Source organism: Agelaius tricolor, unplaced genomic scaffold (genome assembly GCF_023055355.1).
Source record: "Agelaius tricolor isolate 1412-34295 unplaced genomic scaffold, bAgeTri1.0.p SCAF_38, whole genome shotgun sequence".
Taxonomy (NCBI): domain Eukaryota; kingdom Metazoa; phylum Chordata; class Aves; order Passeriformes; family Icteridae; genus Agelaius; species Agelaius tricolor.
The window spans coordinates 3,644,971-3,660,168 of NW_027269298.1; the positions used below are offsets into that span (position 1 = coordinate 3,644,971).

General features: G+C 42.3%; 2 protein-coding genes across 2 annotated transcripts in view; both read left to right on the forward strand.

Annotated features, from left to right (window-relative positions):
- The window catches only part of CCDC187 (coiled-coil domain containing 187), a 31,015-nt gene extending 22,122 nt beyond the window's left edge, over positions 1 to 8,893 (forward strand). Inside the window, exons 17-25 of the mRNA XM_071454117.1 lie at positions 6 to 93; positions 833 to 1,047; positions 2,185 to 2,368; positions 2,555 to 2,717; positions 3,439 to 5,777; positions 6,142 to 6,483; positions 6,823 to 6,966; positions 7,382 to 7,507; positions 7,793 to 8,893. Of these exons, the coding sequence (XP_071310218.1) occupies positions 6 to 93; positions 833 to 1,047; positions 2,185 to 2,368; positions 2,555 to 2,717; positions 3,439 to 5,777; positions 6,142 to 6,483; positions 6,823 to 6,966; positions 7,382 to 7,507; positions 7,793 to 7,978 (3,787 nt within the window). The 3' untranslated portion in view covers positions 7,979 to 8,893. The remainder of the gene's footprint in view (positions 1 to 5; positions 94 to 832; positions 1,048 to 2,184; positions 2,369 to 2,554; positions 2,718 to 3,438; positions 5,778 to 6,141; positions 6,484 to 6,822; positions 6,967 to 7,381; positions 7,508 to 7,792) is intronic.
- A 2,241-nt stretch (positions 8,894 to 11,134) lies between these two features.
- LOC139603275 (LIM/homeobox protein Lhx3) overlaps positions 11,135 to 15,198 on the forward strand; it is a 32,481-nt gene continuing 28,417 nt past the window's right edge. Inside the window, exon 1 of the mRNA XM_071453944.1 lies at positions 11,135 to 11,436. Within this exon, the coding sequence (XP_071310045.1) occupies positions 11,160 to 11,436 (277 nt within the window). The 5' untranslated portion in view covers positions 11,135 to 11,159. The remainder of the gene's footprint in view (positions 11,437 to 15,198) is intronic.

Below are 15,198 nucleotides of genomic sequence, written 5' to 3' on the forward strand. Positions count from 1 at the left end.
TCCAGTGTTCTGGAAAACCTGCAGGACAGTACAGGAGCCTCTGCCATGGCAGCAAAGCAGCACGAAGTCCTGATGGAGCTGAAATGGGAGCAGGTAATGCTGCAGTGAGAGGAGCTGGCATTCATTTCCTATCCACAGGGAGGTGTCTGGAGTTGCTGGAGCAAGTGGGAGTTATGTTTAAAAAAAAAATCACTTTGCATCCATTATTCTGCATATTTCCTACATACCCACAGTGAGGTGGCTTTTGTGCCAAAGTCAGCAGTCTGTAAATCTTGGATAAAAGAAAACATCTTTTTTTTTTTCCCTCTTCTGCTACCTCACTGTTATTGTGGATTTTTCTATTTATGCCATAACAGGTCATATAATGTAGGTTTCCATTGATTTATGTTTGTGATGTTGAAATATATTAAATTAATCTGACAGCTAATTTTATAGTCTTGGTTATTCCACTATGCTAGGTTCATAATTACACTTGGTAGTCAGAAAATTTCTGTCCTGCTCCTTATGTAGTGTGAGCCTCTCCTTTAAGTAAAGGAATTCCTAATGCAAACCACAAGCACCCTGTAGTTTTGAATGATCTAAAGACAATTTTTAAAGGTCTCACCCCTTGGCACCCCATAAAAACATCCCTTTACCCATCATCAGTTTTCACAGGTGAAAGCCCTGTTGAAAAATAAAACTGCAAATTTTTTATAAAAAAGGAAACTATTGTATTTTCAGGGTATTTTGGGATGAATAGTGCCCTCTGTGAAGAAACATTATACATATTTTTAAGTATAGCTCTTCATTATCTTCACTCTGTTATGTTCCTTTCTTTCTCTGCTTTGTGTAGGCAGAAATCCAGCATCTGAAAAACATCCACAGGGCAGCCCATCAGGAAAGGAAGCTTTTATTAAAGCAGCAGAGAGAAATCTTAATGAAGCAACATTCAACAGCACAACTCCAGGAAAAGCTGCACAGTTTGGCTGGAGAGCAGGAGGTTGTGCAGTCGGGGAGTAAAGACAACTGTGTCCAGCTAAAGCATAAAAAGAGCAAGAAATATGAGGGGTAAGTAAAATCTCTCAGTGATTACTGAAGGTAAGACTGAATCCAGTGGAGTAGATGGAGACAGGTATGTCCTAGATAATTGTGTGAGCTTAGATACTCCAAAGAGGGAGTGTATAATGATAAATTTTTCCAACTTCTGTGTTCAAGCAGTTGATAAATCAAGATCACTGCTTATCATTCTGTCCCAAATGGTGAGTTCCTCAGGGCACCTTTAATGATGCCACACAACTGCTAATGATAGCCCATGCTTTCATGGTGGCTTTTAACTACAAACCCAAACACTTTGCAACTATATATTAATTAGGCTTCACAATACCCATCTGGAATGAGTAGAAATGTATTGATTTAATTGGGGAAATTCACTCCTTTGTCACCCTCTGGCTCTCAGCCTCTGTATCACTCAGCCCCTCCGAGCTGCTCTGTGCTTCACTGAGGATTTAACCAGAGAAGGATTTTGTAATACACAGGGCTAAATTTTAGGCTTAAACTGAAGCACAGAGGTGTCATGTAAAATCCTACAGTGAGCTATAATTCAGGAGTTTGGTCAGACTGAGAAATCCCCATCCTGCTGTTCCCCAGGAGCATCCCTGTCTGCTTCCTGCTGGGCTGCAGGAGCTGAGCAGTGTGAATGAGAACCCCACAGCATCCACACTGCTCAGAACAAAAATCTAGTTTGCTTCAGAAGAGTAAAAGCAGTTAAAGACATATATTTATCAATGTGAATTAAAACCTCCTTTCATTCAGTGTTACCCAGAGCTTTAGCAGGGTGGTGAGTCAGGTTTGTGCATTTACTTAAGTCCCCACAGGGGAAGGCTTTCAAATAAATCCCTGCATGGAACTGATCTATAATTCATGATATTATTGATTACAAGTCAGAGAAATCTTTAAAAGGTTTCTTGGCTGTGCTTTCACTTCTTATCACTGATAAGGCTGCTTGTAGGAGAACAGTGAATATTGGTGTCAGTCTGGAGCAGCCAGGGGCTGGTGGAATCAAATGCACCCAAATTCTGGCTGCTTGTCCATAGATCTGTCCTGTATAGGATGCAGAGTGGTGAGATGCTATTTATCCACCTGCATGGCTATGTTCATATTTTATACTGATCAGGAACAAAGCATTCCATGTCTAACTCTTCACAGCTTCTCTACTGAGAACAAGGAATCACTGGTACAACACCAGAAACAGGTGGAGGAATTGCCAGGTTTGGAGCAGTCCCTTAATGCTCAGGATGATGTTTTCTTACCTCTGGAACCTACACATTCAGCTGGAGTGGAACCTATAGCCACACTCGTTACAAGAAGAGGCCAGGAGTGTGTATTTCTGGTAAGGACCACCTCTGGAATTCCCTTATTGCCTAAAGAAAGGGTGCCCCAGATTATATTTGCCTTAAAATAGGACCAGCACAGGACTCATTTGGCACTTAGGAACATGAAGTCAAAATAAGTGTATTGGTTACATGCACCTTTTCCTTAAGACATTAACTCTGTCTCCTAAATGTTTACGTTCTAGGAATCTGTGCTGGAGGAAAAGGCATTTCTTTCAAACCCTGATCCTCAAGACAATGAAGATATTAATCCATGTGGCAGAAAGAACCCAGTGAAAGGCCTGGGGATGCTTCCTACTTGGTGTAACTTATGCCTGCTTCAGGAGGAAAACACTCTTGAAGGAACAGGTCAATTTAATGCTATTATGTCCAATCTGTTTCAACTACTTCAATCAAATTTTAATCCAGACAGAAAGAGAGACAATCTTCTCATTTACAACCAAAGTGTCTTGCTCACTATAGCCAATGTATAAATCACTGCTGGGCAAGATGGTGGGGATCTCTCAGAGGTTTATTAAGAGATATGATTATACTGCTTCCCCAGAACAAAATCATAACTTACTCTGATTGTGTCATTAACAATTTGCTCTCTTTTGATACAGTTTTTCAAGAATTTAAGGCTGTTCTTTTTAAAAGAACATAGATCAGTTGAAGATAGACTTGGACAGGACATGCTGGAGTTATTTTTGTTTCCAGGTTTTATCCTCAGCTCATATTTCTTACTCTCAGTAGGACAGGTGAAAAATAAAACTGTCTGTTTATATATGAGTCAGTTATATCATTTACATAGTTCTGGGTATGCATAATTTCTGTAATATAAACATTTACATATTGTGGCAGTATTTCCTATTTCTGTCATTTTTCTAATGAACCATCTTTCTGTGTTTCATAGAATGTCCTGATTTGGAAGGGACCCCCAAGGATCATAAAGTCCAACTCCTAATTTACTCCTAGATATCATAGTGAGGAGCATGATAGATTTGAGTGTCCTAAATGATCTATCAGCAAGCTCTTCTATAAAATATTTTTCTTTTAAGTGATTTTAAAAAATTTCTTCTAAATGTTCCAGTTAAAGAAGTGGAAGTGCCTGTCCCTTCTGAGCTCCATCAGGTGGATTCCAGTCAGTGTTTGAACCATTTGGACCATATTTCTCATGAAGCTTCTGATGAACAAAATTTAAAAGCATTTTCTGAGGGATTAACTTCCACCGAATCATTGTCCAAGTCAAACAACTCCTTTTTGCAATGTGAAAGTGCCAAATCAGACTCTTCTCACTTGGAATTTCAGAAAGTGTCTGCAGCTTGGATCAGCTTCTCAAAAAGTTCCATTTCAGACCCAGAATTAGAGCTGAAGCATGGAGAGGACACAGATGTCAGTGTCCCAGAAGAGTTTGTCTGTGACAGTGGTGATGTGTTTGCTAATATCTCAAAAGAGATGCCAATAGCAATAAGCAATGGAAAGGAAACATCACCTAGTGACAAACACAATGAATGTGAGCTGCCTGAAGATGACAGAGCTGAGACTTCATCTCTCTCCCAGAAATACCCTGGAGATGTGTTGGGTCATGGCTGCACTGATCACCTGCTTTCCTTCATCCCAGCAAACAAAGCAAATGCCTCCAGAACTGAGTCAGCACATTGCTCCCAGTCTGAAAACCCTTCTGAGGGAGTGGATGAGCCACACCTGGGTGACTGCAGCAGAAACAAGCCCTGTTCTCAGGAGATCCCAACACTGGGAAATGATGCAGCTGCCAGCCCTTCATGCACTGATGCAACCTCTAGTAGCAATAAGGGTCTCCCTCCAGCTGATGAGGACACCTTGTTGGAAATGCTGTGTCCTGTGGGTGAAGTATTGTCCTCTGGAAGTGCTGACTTGCCATCCTCTAACAAAAAGGATTTGTCATTTCCAAGTGAAGATCTTCCTCCTCCCCCTTTAGGTGCAGGTGCAATGAAAAATGATGATCCTGCCTCCAGCATGGATGATTTCACATCTCCACTGGAACAAATGACAGGCTTAGAGTCTGCTCAGGGCATGGATGAAGATGTATCACTGGAAATGGATGCATTACCCCCATTACCTGATAACACCATGCCTGAAGAATCTCCCCTGCTCAGTACAGAGACAAGTGGTGCTTTTTCAACTCAGGATGGTTGTCTCTCAGAGCAATCTATTACAGCTCTTTCCAGCTGTTTATCAGACAACCAGCATGGAGAGCAGGAGATGGCTTTGCAGCATTTGGAGTTACTGCCTGTGTCAAATACAGATTCTTCTGGTGGAAGTAAAAGTCCTGAATTCCCAATGAAACAATGCAAAATGTGTGAAAAGCTGCCCAGTGCTGAGGAGGACAGTGATGATGATCCATTATCATCACTTGAAATTGGGGACAGAGTGTTGGTAAAGCAAAGCCAGCCTGGAACTCTGATGTTCAAAGGCCAGACTCATTTTGGCAGTGGTCACTGGGCTGGTGTTGCCCTGGACAAAGCTGAAGGTGACAATGCTGGAACTTATGAAGGGGTGAAGTATTTTGAGTGCGCTCAGCACTGCGGGGTCTTTGTCAGACCTGATGAGATTTCACACCTGTTTGGGGTTAACAAAAACAGCTCCAGTTACATGGGGAATGAAGACTCTGACTCCTTCCATGATGATGATGACTCCCTCAACGGAGACTGCAAATATTCTGAAGATGATGAGCAGAGAGTGGGGTTTGCAGAGGAGAAAGCAGAAGATACAAATAGTGCAGGAGGTTCAGAAGTGAAAGAAAACCAGTCTGGTTTACACAGTGCCTTGCTGTGTGGAAAAGGGCAGAAATTTCCCCATTCCAACCAGTGTAACTGTAATGAATTCCTCTATCAAAAGAACTTAATGTGCTTGGGATCAGATAAAGAAAAACCAGAACTGGCACAAATAAAACAAACTATATTTGCAGATGCTCTTCCAAAGAAAAACAAGACAGATGAGGTAAACACAAGCAAAAATATTTGTTGCTTGGTAGAGGATCAGAAAAGAATTAAACTTGCTGATGATATTGCAAGTGAACTCAGTAAAAAACTTCTGTTTGACATTTTAATTGCATTTTCTGAAACAGCTCAACACAAATATAAAAGTGCCTTTGAAAAAGACATGATGAATTATGGCAAAGGCCTGAGGCAAGAACACAATCAGAAACCATATCCCCTCACAGAAAATTCAGTTGCTGCCTTATCTGAGCCATCAGCAAAGGTTTCTGATGTTTCACTGGGTGATTTTGATACGCTTTGCATTCATGGTTGTCACACAGTAACAGACAGAATTGTAACTAAATTTATAGATGATGCAGTTAAAGAATATAAGAAGATTAAAAGAAAACACAGATCAAAAGCAGACAAGATACTTCATTTATCTCCAGAGACTTCTCCAACCACTTTGCCTGTAAGTAGAGTGAGAAAATTTTTATTTCAAGTGCTGGCCCTGAAGCTGGGTCTATAGAGGCAAGAATTTGTGTGGCCCAGTTTTTCATCATCCAGAGAAATTATATCAATGTTAGGAACTAGATTGCTGACTTCATGTGACCCATTCCTTATTTCAGGAATTATTCAGTATCCCTTGGATAGTACACATATGGCCCAAACAAAGAAAATGGGAGTTCCTTATTGGATTCTTTAATAATACATCAGTAAGCTTTCTTTGAGCCCATGAATAAAATGGTTTTAAGTGTAAGCTTGACCAGTTGCTAATAATCTCAATACCTCTGAAAAGATGGAATATATCTGTCTTTTCTTTTCCTCTCTTGAAGTTCCTTTTAAAAATCCTTGATGCTGGTGTTTTTGGAAGCTCTGAAGATTTTGATCAGCTGAATTCTGACCAAAACATGCTGGTGAGACAGACACAAAAGCAACACTTGTACAAATTAGACCAGTGGCACTCAGCTCCTTGGAAGAAAACTGTGGAAGTTCCTCTTGTGATACCACATAACAGTTCTTATGTTAAAAATTTGTCTGCATATGCTGTGGAAGAATTATGGACCCCAGAGAACATAAAATCAAATTTCAGGAACATCAATGTGCCAAAGTACTTGGAATATAGTGATCTCCCAGGGAATGATTTGGAAGAAGAAAGCAAGAGGATGTATAATCAGGTATTTCTAAAACACTAACTGTTAATTAATTTTTGTAGTGTTCTGGAGGCTGCATCATATTAGCAAATATTTAATGTTATTCCAGTAGCTAACACTAAATATAACTAAAGGAACACTGAAAGGTACCACCAGGAGTATGTTACAATTTGCTGCAGAATAATTCCAGTAGAATAAATGTCCTTGCAGAGATTTCAGAGCTTTGCCAGAGCTCCACCATGTGCCCTTGGACACCTGCCCCAGTGTCTGTTTGGGTCTGTTCAGGGAAAGCCAAGGTCCATGGGAAGCTGGGGACTGGAATCCAGTTTTCCTGACTTCAGTGTCCTGCTGAGTTTGTTACAGGTTATATTTGATTTGAGCCATGAGCTGCTGTGTGCAGAATATCAAGTGACTGCAAAGCCAAATATGTTCCCATGGATGGAAAAAAATGTGGGATCTCCCTGTTCCAGGCATCTCTTCAGAAGGACAGATGTCAGTGATGTCAAGGTATGTTCTGGCAATGTCAAGTACAGGAAAAAGAGTGAAAAGAGCAGAGATTGCAAAAAGAAATGTGAATTTTGGGAGGAATATGACAATGTGACTGAGGTGATGGGAGAAGAAACAGTATTACCCTGAAATGCCTGAATAAATACAGACTGAGCTGATTAGTAAAAATATTCCATATGTATAGAGTTAAGAATGGGAATGGGCCTTTAAACTCTCCTAATTATGACTATTTTGTGTCTAATATTATGATTAAAATGTGTTGGCTGGCCAGTATTGATCAGCTACCTCTAGATCAGTCCCCCTAAACTTTGGGATATTTCTGGATCTTCACACTGGCACCTGTCACTCATCTGGAACCTTCCCAGCACCAGAATTCTTATGAGGAGAGTTCTTTTCAGCCTTCTTTATTTTGTAGACGTTTGTTCAGGGTGAAATTATTAAAATAATGAACCTGGAAAAGAATGACTTAGAAATGAAAAGAAAATTCCTAAATATGACCAAGTATGGAAACTGTAAGAGAGACAGAGTGGACCTTATTCTGGTAAGCAGAATTTCCAATGGGGATTTGTTTATTTCCTCTAGATTTAAACTAGAAATTCTCATCCTGTTGTGAGAATCACATTTACTGAAATTAACTTCAGAACTTCAAATTACTGCCTTTTAAAAAATTGAATTAATAATCCAGTATTTCTAGCTCTTGTGAGTGATTTAAATTAAAAAAATTAAATCATGCAGATGTAAAGTTGTCAGATTATGTGCAGTGTCTCAGTATTTTTGTGAAACTCTTCTTTTTAAAGTAAAAATTTGTTTCCATGCTATATTTTAGATCCAGGAGCTTCGCAAAGAAGAATCTCAGTGGACTTCCTATGGTGATGATGAATTAAGAGTGAAGATGAGGGTGACTGAAGCCATATTTGATAGCTTGATCCTTGATACAATCAGAGTTCTTAATAAGATTTACCTGAAAAAAGCCTGTTTGAAAGGTGACTGTGCACCATCTTTTCTCTTTTAATCCACTGTGGAACTGGTTAAAAGGAGCTTGGAGATGGTTTCAGGGAGCTGGCACAGGGGATGGCAGGACCTGGAGCCAGACAATCAGGTTAAATGTCTATAATTTTATGCAAATGTGGCAAATACTGATGTGATGCACTTTAAATTGGAGATTTTTCCATCAGCACCTTCAATTCCTAACAATCAGATGAGTGCCTGTAACTGGGTTATTTATCATGCAATTCACAGGAGCCCATTGAAATTTTACAATATCTAAATGTGGGGTGCTGAGAATGTACTTTAACAGACAAAAGAGAGGAAATCAATACTCTTTTTGTATTGGTAAAACTGGAAAAATCAAGATTTTGACAAGGAAATAGAAGTATTTCCTCAGCGTGGTAATTGTTCACAATGCTAATTGCTGTGGTCCCGCTTATTTTGTACTGAGAAAATCAAATTTTTGTTAGTTCTTTTTAAAATAAATGCTGTGCAAATATTTCTTACTGGAATTCAGAAACTGTTTATTATTTAATAATTGATTGTAAAGAGATCAGCTTTTTTCCAATCCTATTCATTCAGAGTGTCTTTCAATAAAATTAAAATCAGGATCAATAAAGATAAATTATAGATAAAATTAAGATTTAAAAATACAATACTTAAAATCTGCTTGGGGGAATAGAAAGACATTTTATGTTTGTATTTTTAAATAGTGTTGGCTTAATTGTTTTTTGTACTTGTATAATATTTTATTCAGAAAACAAGTGGCTTATTTTGTTTATTTATTTGTACTGAAATCAGTTAGAATTACAGATTATCTTGTGCACACTGTTTTTCTCAGCAGTGAATGGGTGCATTTTTGCTGGGCACATTAAACCCTCCTTTGCTTGTTGCCATATGAACAGAAATAAAAAGACAACTTCTGCCCCCAGTGCCTTAACTGATGTTCTTACCCTATGAACTATTTCATGTCTCTAGTGGTACATTTCCTTGTCTCTGACTTTATCCTCATTGATTAGTTAATCCACATAAGTTACTTGTTTTCTTGTTGTCAGTTTATAGCAGAATTTAACTCCATTTTTTTTTCTCCTGGATTTAAAATGTTGCACACAATGACCAATCTATAAATTGCAGCACTCTGGCTTTTCAGTTTATTCTCACTCTGGTTTTGCAGCAGCAGGCTCCCTGTGTTTGGAATGAAATCTATTTAAAATATCACTTGGATATGAATAAATAGCCGAAGGACTTGTTTGATTTTAGCCTTATGTTACAGCTGAGGCAGAGACCCATCAGATTTGCAGTGAGGGGAGCCTGAACCCTCACACAGTGCTCTGCAGGGAAGGACACAGCTATAAAGTACCTCCTGCTGATGAGAATAAAAAGTGTGTACACAGAACATGTCAGACATGTTTAATATCCTCCACCATTCTGTGTTCAAAACCTGAGATTCTGGCACCCAGATATATTGACCTGTTCACTCAGTGGCAAGGCTTCAATATCAAGATTACTCTCCTTCAAGGTCTAATATTTTGTTTGCCTTGGGTTTGATCAATATTAACCTCCTGGGTCAATAAATCTTGATACTAGCCTCAAGAGGAGTCATTATCTTTCATAGAAAATGATTATTTCTCAGTTAAACCCTACATTTAATTCTCCTGTAATCCATCTCTTTCATCTTCATACATTTAACAATTCTTCTAAATAAAATGTGCTCTAAAATATCTTAGGCACTGCAGATTTTTAAAATCCTAATTAGCAGCTGCTACAAGGTTTTTCAATTCTTGGAAGCCGTTGTAGTTCTGCTATTGTAACCATCTATTTTGTTGCTTGTTGTACTCAGAAAAAAATAGAGAAAAGCCTAAAGCTGGGCTGTGATATGGGAAACCATTTGGGTTGTAGCTGTGGATATGGACCATAAGATGTGTTTGAACCATTTTAGATTTAATGGTCAAATAAAATAAAGGGTCAGGAAAAAGCAGAAGTAGCAGAATTTTACTCTTGTACTGTTTGTGGGTTGTTGGCCACAAACAATGATTAATTAAGTTCTAACCCCGAACTCCCCCAGTGGGCCTGAATTAAGAATTTAAACCCCTTTGTTCCCTACTTGTTCTTCAAGGATTAAAAGAAGTGTTTGTGAGCAACAGAAGCAAGAATTATCTTTTCAGAGACCTCAGTCTTTCATTATCTGAGTTTTAAAATCCTCTGAAACACTTCTCTGGGGACGTTGTTGGGTTTCTGCTTCTCATTAAGGTAATGAAAATTCTTGAGCCTGTATTTAGAAATGAAAGGAGACTTCCATAGTGGGCCAGAGTGAAAAGGTGCTAAAATCCATGACTAGTGCTCATCCTGAATTTATGGAAAGGACAGAGCTTCTATCAAACCACCTACACACAGCCTTTTATCAGAGCTTCAGTCTGAGGAGAGGCTCTTCCCTGCCGAGAGAAGTGCTTAGGGATGAAAGAGCTCTCGACCTAAAGGCTGCCCTGCTTTCATCTCTGCTCAGCGAGAAGACTCGTGAAGCTCAAACTTCTCTTTCTATATAAATTATCACATAAATTTGGCCACCGAGTGATCTCAGAAGGCCACACTGGGTAAGACAAGAGAGGACCACAGTGGGTCCGGCAGTGCGGAACCCTCACACGGTGCAGGGTTATCCCAGAGCAGGGTTATCCCAGAGCCAGGATCGTGTCCCGATGGCTCTGGAACATCCTTGGTGAGGGAGACTCCAAACCCTCCCGGGCAACCTGCTCCTGTGCGTGGCCACCGGTGACGAGGGCTTCTCTAACGCCTGGAGCTTCTTCGTTGCTCTCTGTTTCGCTGATTGAATCTAACATCAAAGAACATTCTTTTTTAATAAAAAAAAATATAAATTCCGTATTTTGTAGCGCTCAGGGGACACCGAGAGTCCTTGCTCCCCTCGGGGGTACCGGGGGTTCCTGCTTCCCTGAGGGACACGGACAGTCCCGTCAGGGACACGGACAATCCCCGCTCCCCTCAGGGGACATGGGACAATTCCCGCTCCCCTCAGGGGACGCGGGACGGTCCCCTCAGGAACACGGAACAATCCCGGCTCCTCCAAGGAACACGGGACGCTCGCCGTTCCCCTCAGAGACGCGGGACAGACCGCGCTGCCCTCAGCCCATGCCGCCATGGCCGGCGCGTTGCTATGGCGCGGCCCCGCCCCGCCCCTCTCCGCGCGTCCCAACATGGCGGCGGCGGGCGGGGGCCGGCGGGCGCTGCTCCCGCTCCCGGTGCCGCTCCCGGTGCCGTTCCCGGCGCTCCTCCTGGTGCTGCTGGCGGCCGCCGCCACGGCGCGGCTGTACCGGCCCGGGCACGACCCGCTGACCGTGCTGACGGCCAGCTCCGTGCGGCCGGCGCTGCTCAACTCCTCGGCCGCCTGGGTGGTGCAGTTCTACAGCTCGTCCTGCGGCCACTGCATCGCCTTCGCGCCCACCTGGCGAGCGCTGGCGGGGGACGTCAAAGGTGAGGCTCGCACCGGGTCACCGCACACGGCCCCGCCGGCCCGGCCGCTGTCCCGCGGCCCTTCGCGGCCTCCCGCGGTGCCCGGAGCCGGTGCAGGGCCGCGGCGGTGCCTGGCGGTGCCCCGGGGGGCGCTGGGCTGGGGGACCGCGGGGCCTCGGTCACTGTGTCACCGGCGGGCCATGGCACGTGTGCCTGGGGGTGTGTGAGCATCAGCCTCATCCCCTGCTCTGTCGTGTGAGCATCAGCCTCATCCCCTGCTCTGGTGTGTGAGCATCACCCTCATCCCCTGCTCTGGTGTGTGAACATCATCTTCATCCCCTGCTCTGGCGTGTGAGCATCACCTTCATCCCCTGCTCTGGTGTGTGAGCATCACCCTCATTCCCTGCTCTGGTGTGTGAACATCACCCTCATCCCCTGCTCTGGTGTGTGAACATCACCTTCATCCCCTGCTCTGGTGTGTGAGCATCACCCTCATCCCCTGCTCTGGTGTGGGAGCATCACCTTCATCCCCTGCTCTGGCGTGTGAGCATCACCTTCATCCCCTGCTCTGGTGTGTGAGCATCACCCTCATCCCCTGCTCTGGCATGTGAGCATCACCTTCATCCCCTGCTCTGGCATGTGAGCATCACCTTCATCACCTTCATCCCCTTCATCTCCTGCTCTGGTGCTGCCACACAGCCAAAATAGCACATAGGACAGAGCAAGGGGTGCATGGTGGAAGCACACCTCCAAATTAAAGGTTTTGAAGGAATCCAGGCATAAACCATTACCTTGCATGCACACAGCAGTGTGGTTTGCATGTAAGTGTCCCTGTGAAGCCAAGGTTTGTTTACACTGAACTCTTGAAGGCACGATGTTTATCTTCTAAATGTTTTCTCAAGAGAGCAGCTTGTTTCAGAGGATAAGCAAAAAATACTGTGGTACTGGAGAGGCCGTGTACACACTTGATTTATATCTTGCATATTCAATGTGGTGTGGATGGGCTCAAAGAGGGGAAAGGGCCACCAGAAAATAACACAAAAATCAAGCAAAGTGAGAACCAGGTTTTCAGATTTCTCGATTAGTGACTTTAAAAGTAATGGTGGCATCTACAGCTTATGCTGAGGGACCTGCCTTGCTGTCTCTTAGCCTGCTCAGTTTTTTTGGCAGGTGCTGAAGAGTTTTACTCTATTTGTAGATGTAAGGAAAGAAACAGGCCCCTGAGGTATCAATTAAAGTTCAGCACTTCTGCTGGGGAGGAAACGTGAGATCAGATTTGTAGGAAATGTTATGCTTAATACAGCAGTGTAAAAGGCTTTTAAACTACTCTTAATTCACATTTCACCCAGGAGAGGTTTCCAGGATGGATTCAGCAGTTTTTAATGCATCATGGTTTCACTGTGAGAGGAACTGAAGAGCTCTGGCTGTTCTGTGACACTCTGAAAAGTGTTAACAGCTCACACAAAATGTAGGTGAAGTATTAGGTATGCATTTAGGTCTCTGGAAATGGAAACCCACCCTAAAATAGGTGTATCACACACTGAGGAATTGTGAGTGGTGAGCAAAAACTCAAAAGCAGAGGAACACAGAACTGTCATGGTTTTCAGAGCACTTCAAATGCTCCTTACTTGCATGAAGGGTTTGTTTATAAACCAGCAACTTTCTTCTGTTTAATTTGCATAAGTTTATGTAACATTCTCTCTCCTGCTTTAATCTGCTTGTGGCCAAAATAATATTAGATTTTCTCCTTCTTTGAAGTAACAAGGAGGTCTTTGAGCACAGCAGTGGAGAGCATGAAGAGCCCAAACTGGCCAGAGGTTTGGTCAAAATAAGACAGGGATTTAGACAGGATTACAGCAGTGTGATACCTTTGTAACTTGTAAAGACTTCCTAAAATACATATTTTCTTCCTCACCAGCAGACATGGTAACTGCAGATGCTGTCATGTACTTGTATCACTGAAATCAATTAAAGGCCTCTCTCCGTTAATCCATTGAATTTTATGAAAACTTTTTATTTAGGAAGTGGATTTTGAGTTTTTGTGGACATTGGCACAACCAGCAAATGCTATTGGCTTTTGGTGTTATTTGTCTGCCAAATATTTCCATTTTCAAGTTGGATGAATGGATTTTAGGAGACTGAGAACAGTCACACTTTTCATTGGTAGCTTCATCAAAGAAACCAAATCCAAAACATTTTGCCCACTTAATCTGTCTCAACATTTCTTTTTCAAAGATATTTTCTCATCTGCTAGGATATTAAAGGATATCCTCGAGGATGCAGAACTCCTAGATCACTGGGGTTATGTTTGCTGATTTGGTGTCCAAACAAAATCCAGTTAAATTGGCGCAACAGCTTTGTCCAAAAAAAGGCCTGTGCTAATAGACCTAATTTTAATTTTGTTTCTCATTTGTTAAATCTTGGCAATACTACCATTGCAGACTTCACAACAGAACATAATCCTCCTGAAAAATAGGATCAGTGCTTGCTTTTGTGTAATTAATGTTTTTATTTTGATACTCCCTCTCAGAACAGGCTTTAAGCTCAGTCAGTGCTGCTGCTTTCCTAATCACACATTTCATTTTATTACAGCATTGGCCAAAGTGGCCATTAGAGTTAATTATCCTTTTTCTCTCTAAAAGATGATTAAGTTTAATCAGCAAAATATATACAGGCTGGAATTATGTGTAGTAACAAACCCTTGGAAATCACACATAGGACAACTTATGGATTAGACATAGAATCAATTCTCAGTTTTCCAGTCCTCAGGATTTGGGGTAACTGTCTAAATTTAGCAGGTTTTGTTTCAAATCCATAATAATGATTTCCTGCTAGAAACTGTTCTTTGAACACATTTGGTGGGGAGCTGCAGTCACCTTGTTCAGGAAACAGCCAAGTGTCAAAATGGGCAGCTCTCAAGTAGCTGTGAGAGAGAGGTGCCTGTGATCAGGCTTTTACCCCCCTGGCTGAAACTTCCTGATGGAAACCAGCCAGCTTTATGGGAAGGAAGTGAATTCCTTGTCATCCTCTGGTCGATGCTCTGTGGCATTTCTCACATGGCAGGTTTAACCCACCTGCAGGATTCCAGTTTGTCCAACGCACCCCTGTCATTCACTGGAGCTCGTTTAGCATAAACAGAGATTGTGTTGGTTAATGCATCCCTCATCTGCCTCTCTCCCATTGCTTCTGAGTGAGTATTTCACAACCACTAATGCTAATTTCAAATTAATCAGCATTTTGAGAAAAGCCAGCCCAGGCTACAGCGCTGCAGTAACTCCAGAGTGTCAGCTGTGCACTCCAGCAGCTCTGGCACCCCTTGGCAAGCAGAAGCTCCGTTTTCAGCAGCAGCAGGAATGTTAAGCAGCACATCCCAGCTGGTGCTCTTTAACCCGGGTGTTCAGCTGGGGTGGGGCTGCTTTGTTGTGCGGGGTTATTTGCATTGAGTTCAGAGAGCTCCCATTCACGGCGAGGAGGAGGATCCAGACAGGTGGAAAAAAGAGGAGGAGTGGTGAAAGTTGAATGAAGGAGATAACCAGAAGCCAAACTTTTCTTTTGTGTTTTGCATTTTATTTGATGAAATGGGCTGTTGTGTCCTTTGTGCTGCTGTGAATGGGTGCCCATCTGCTCTCCTGGTGCCCGCTCAGCTCTTGGCATGTTCAGCACAAACCTCTCCATCAGCTGCCCTGGCCTCCTCCAAACACAAGCAAAGGTCAAGCTAAATTTCACAGACCAGAACTGTCCATCAGCTCTTGAACTTGATGAAGCTTTCATGCTCTTTGCTAT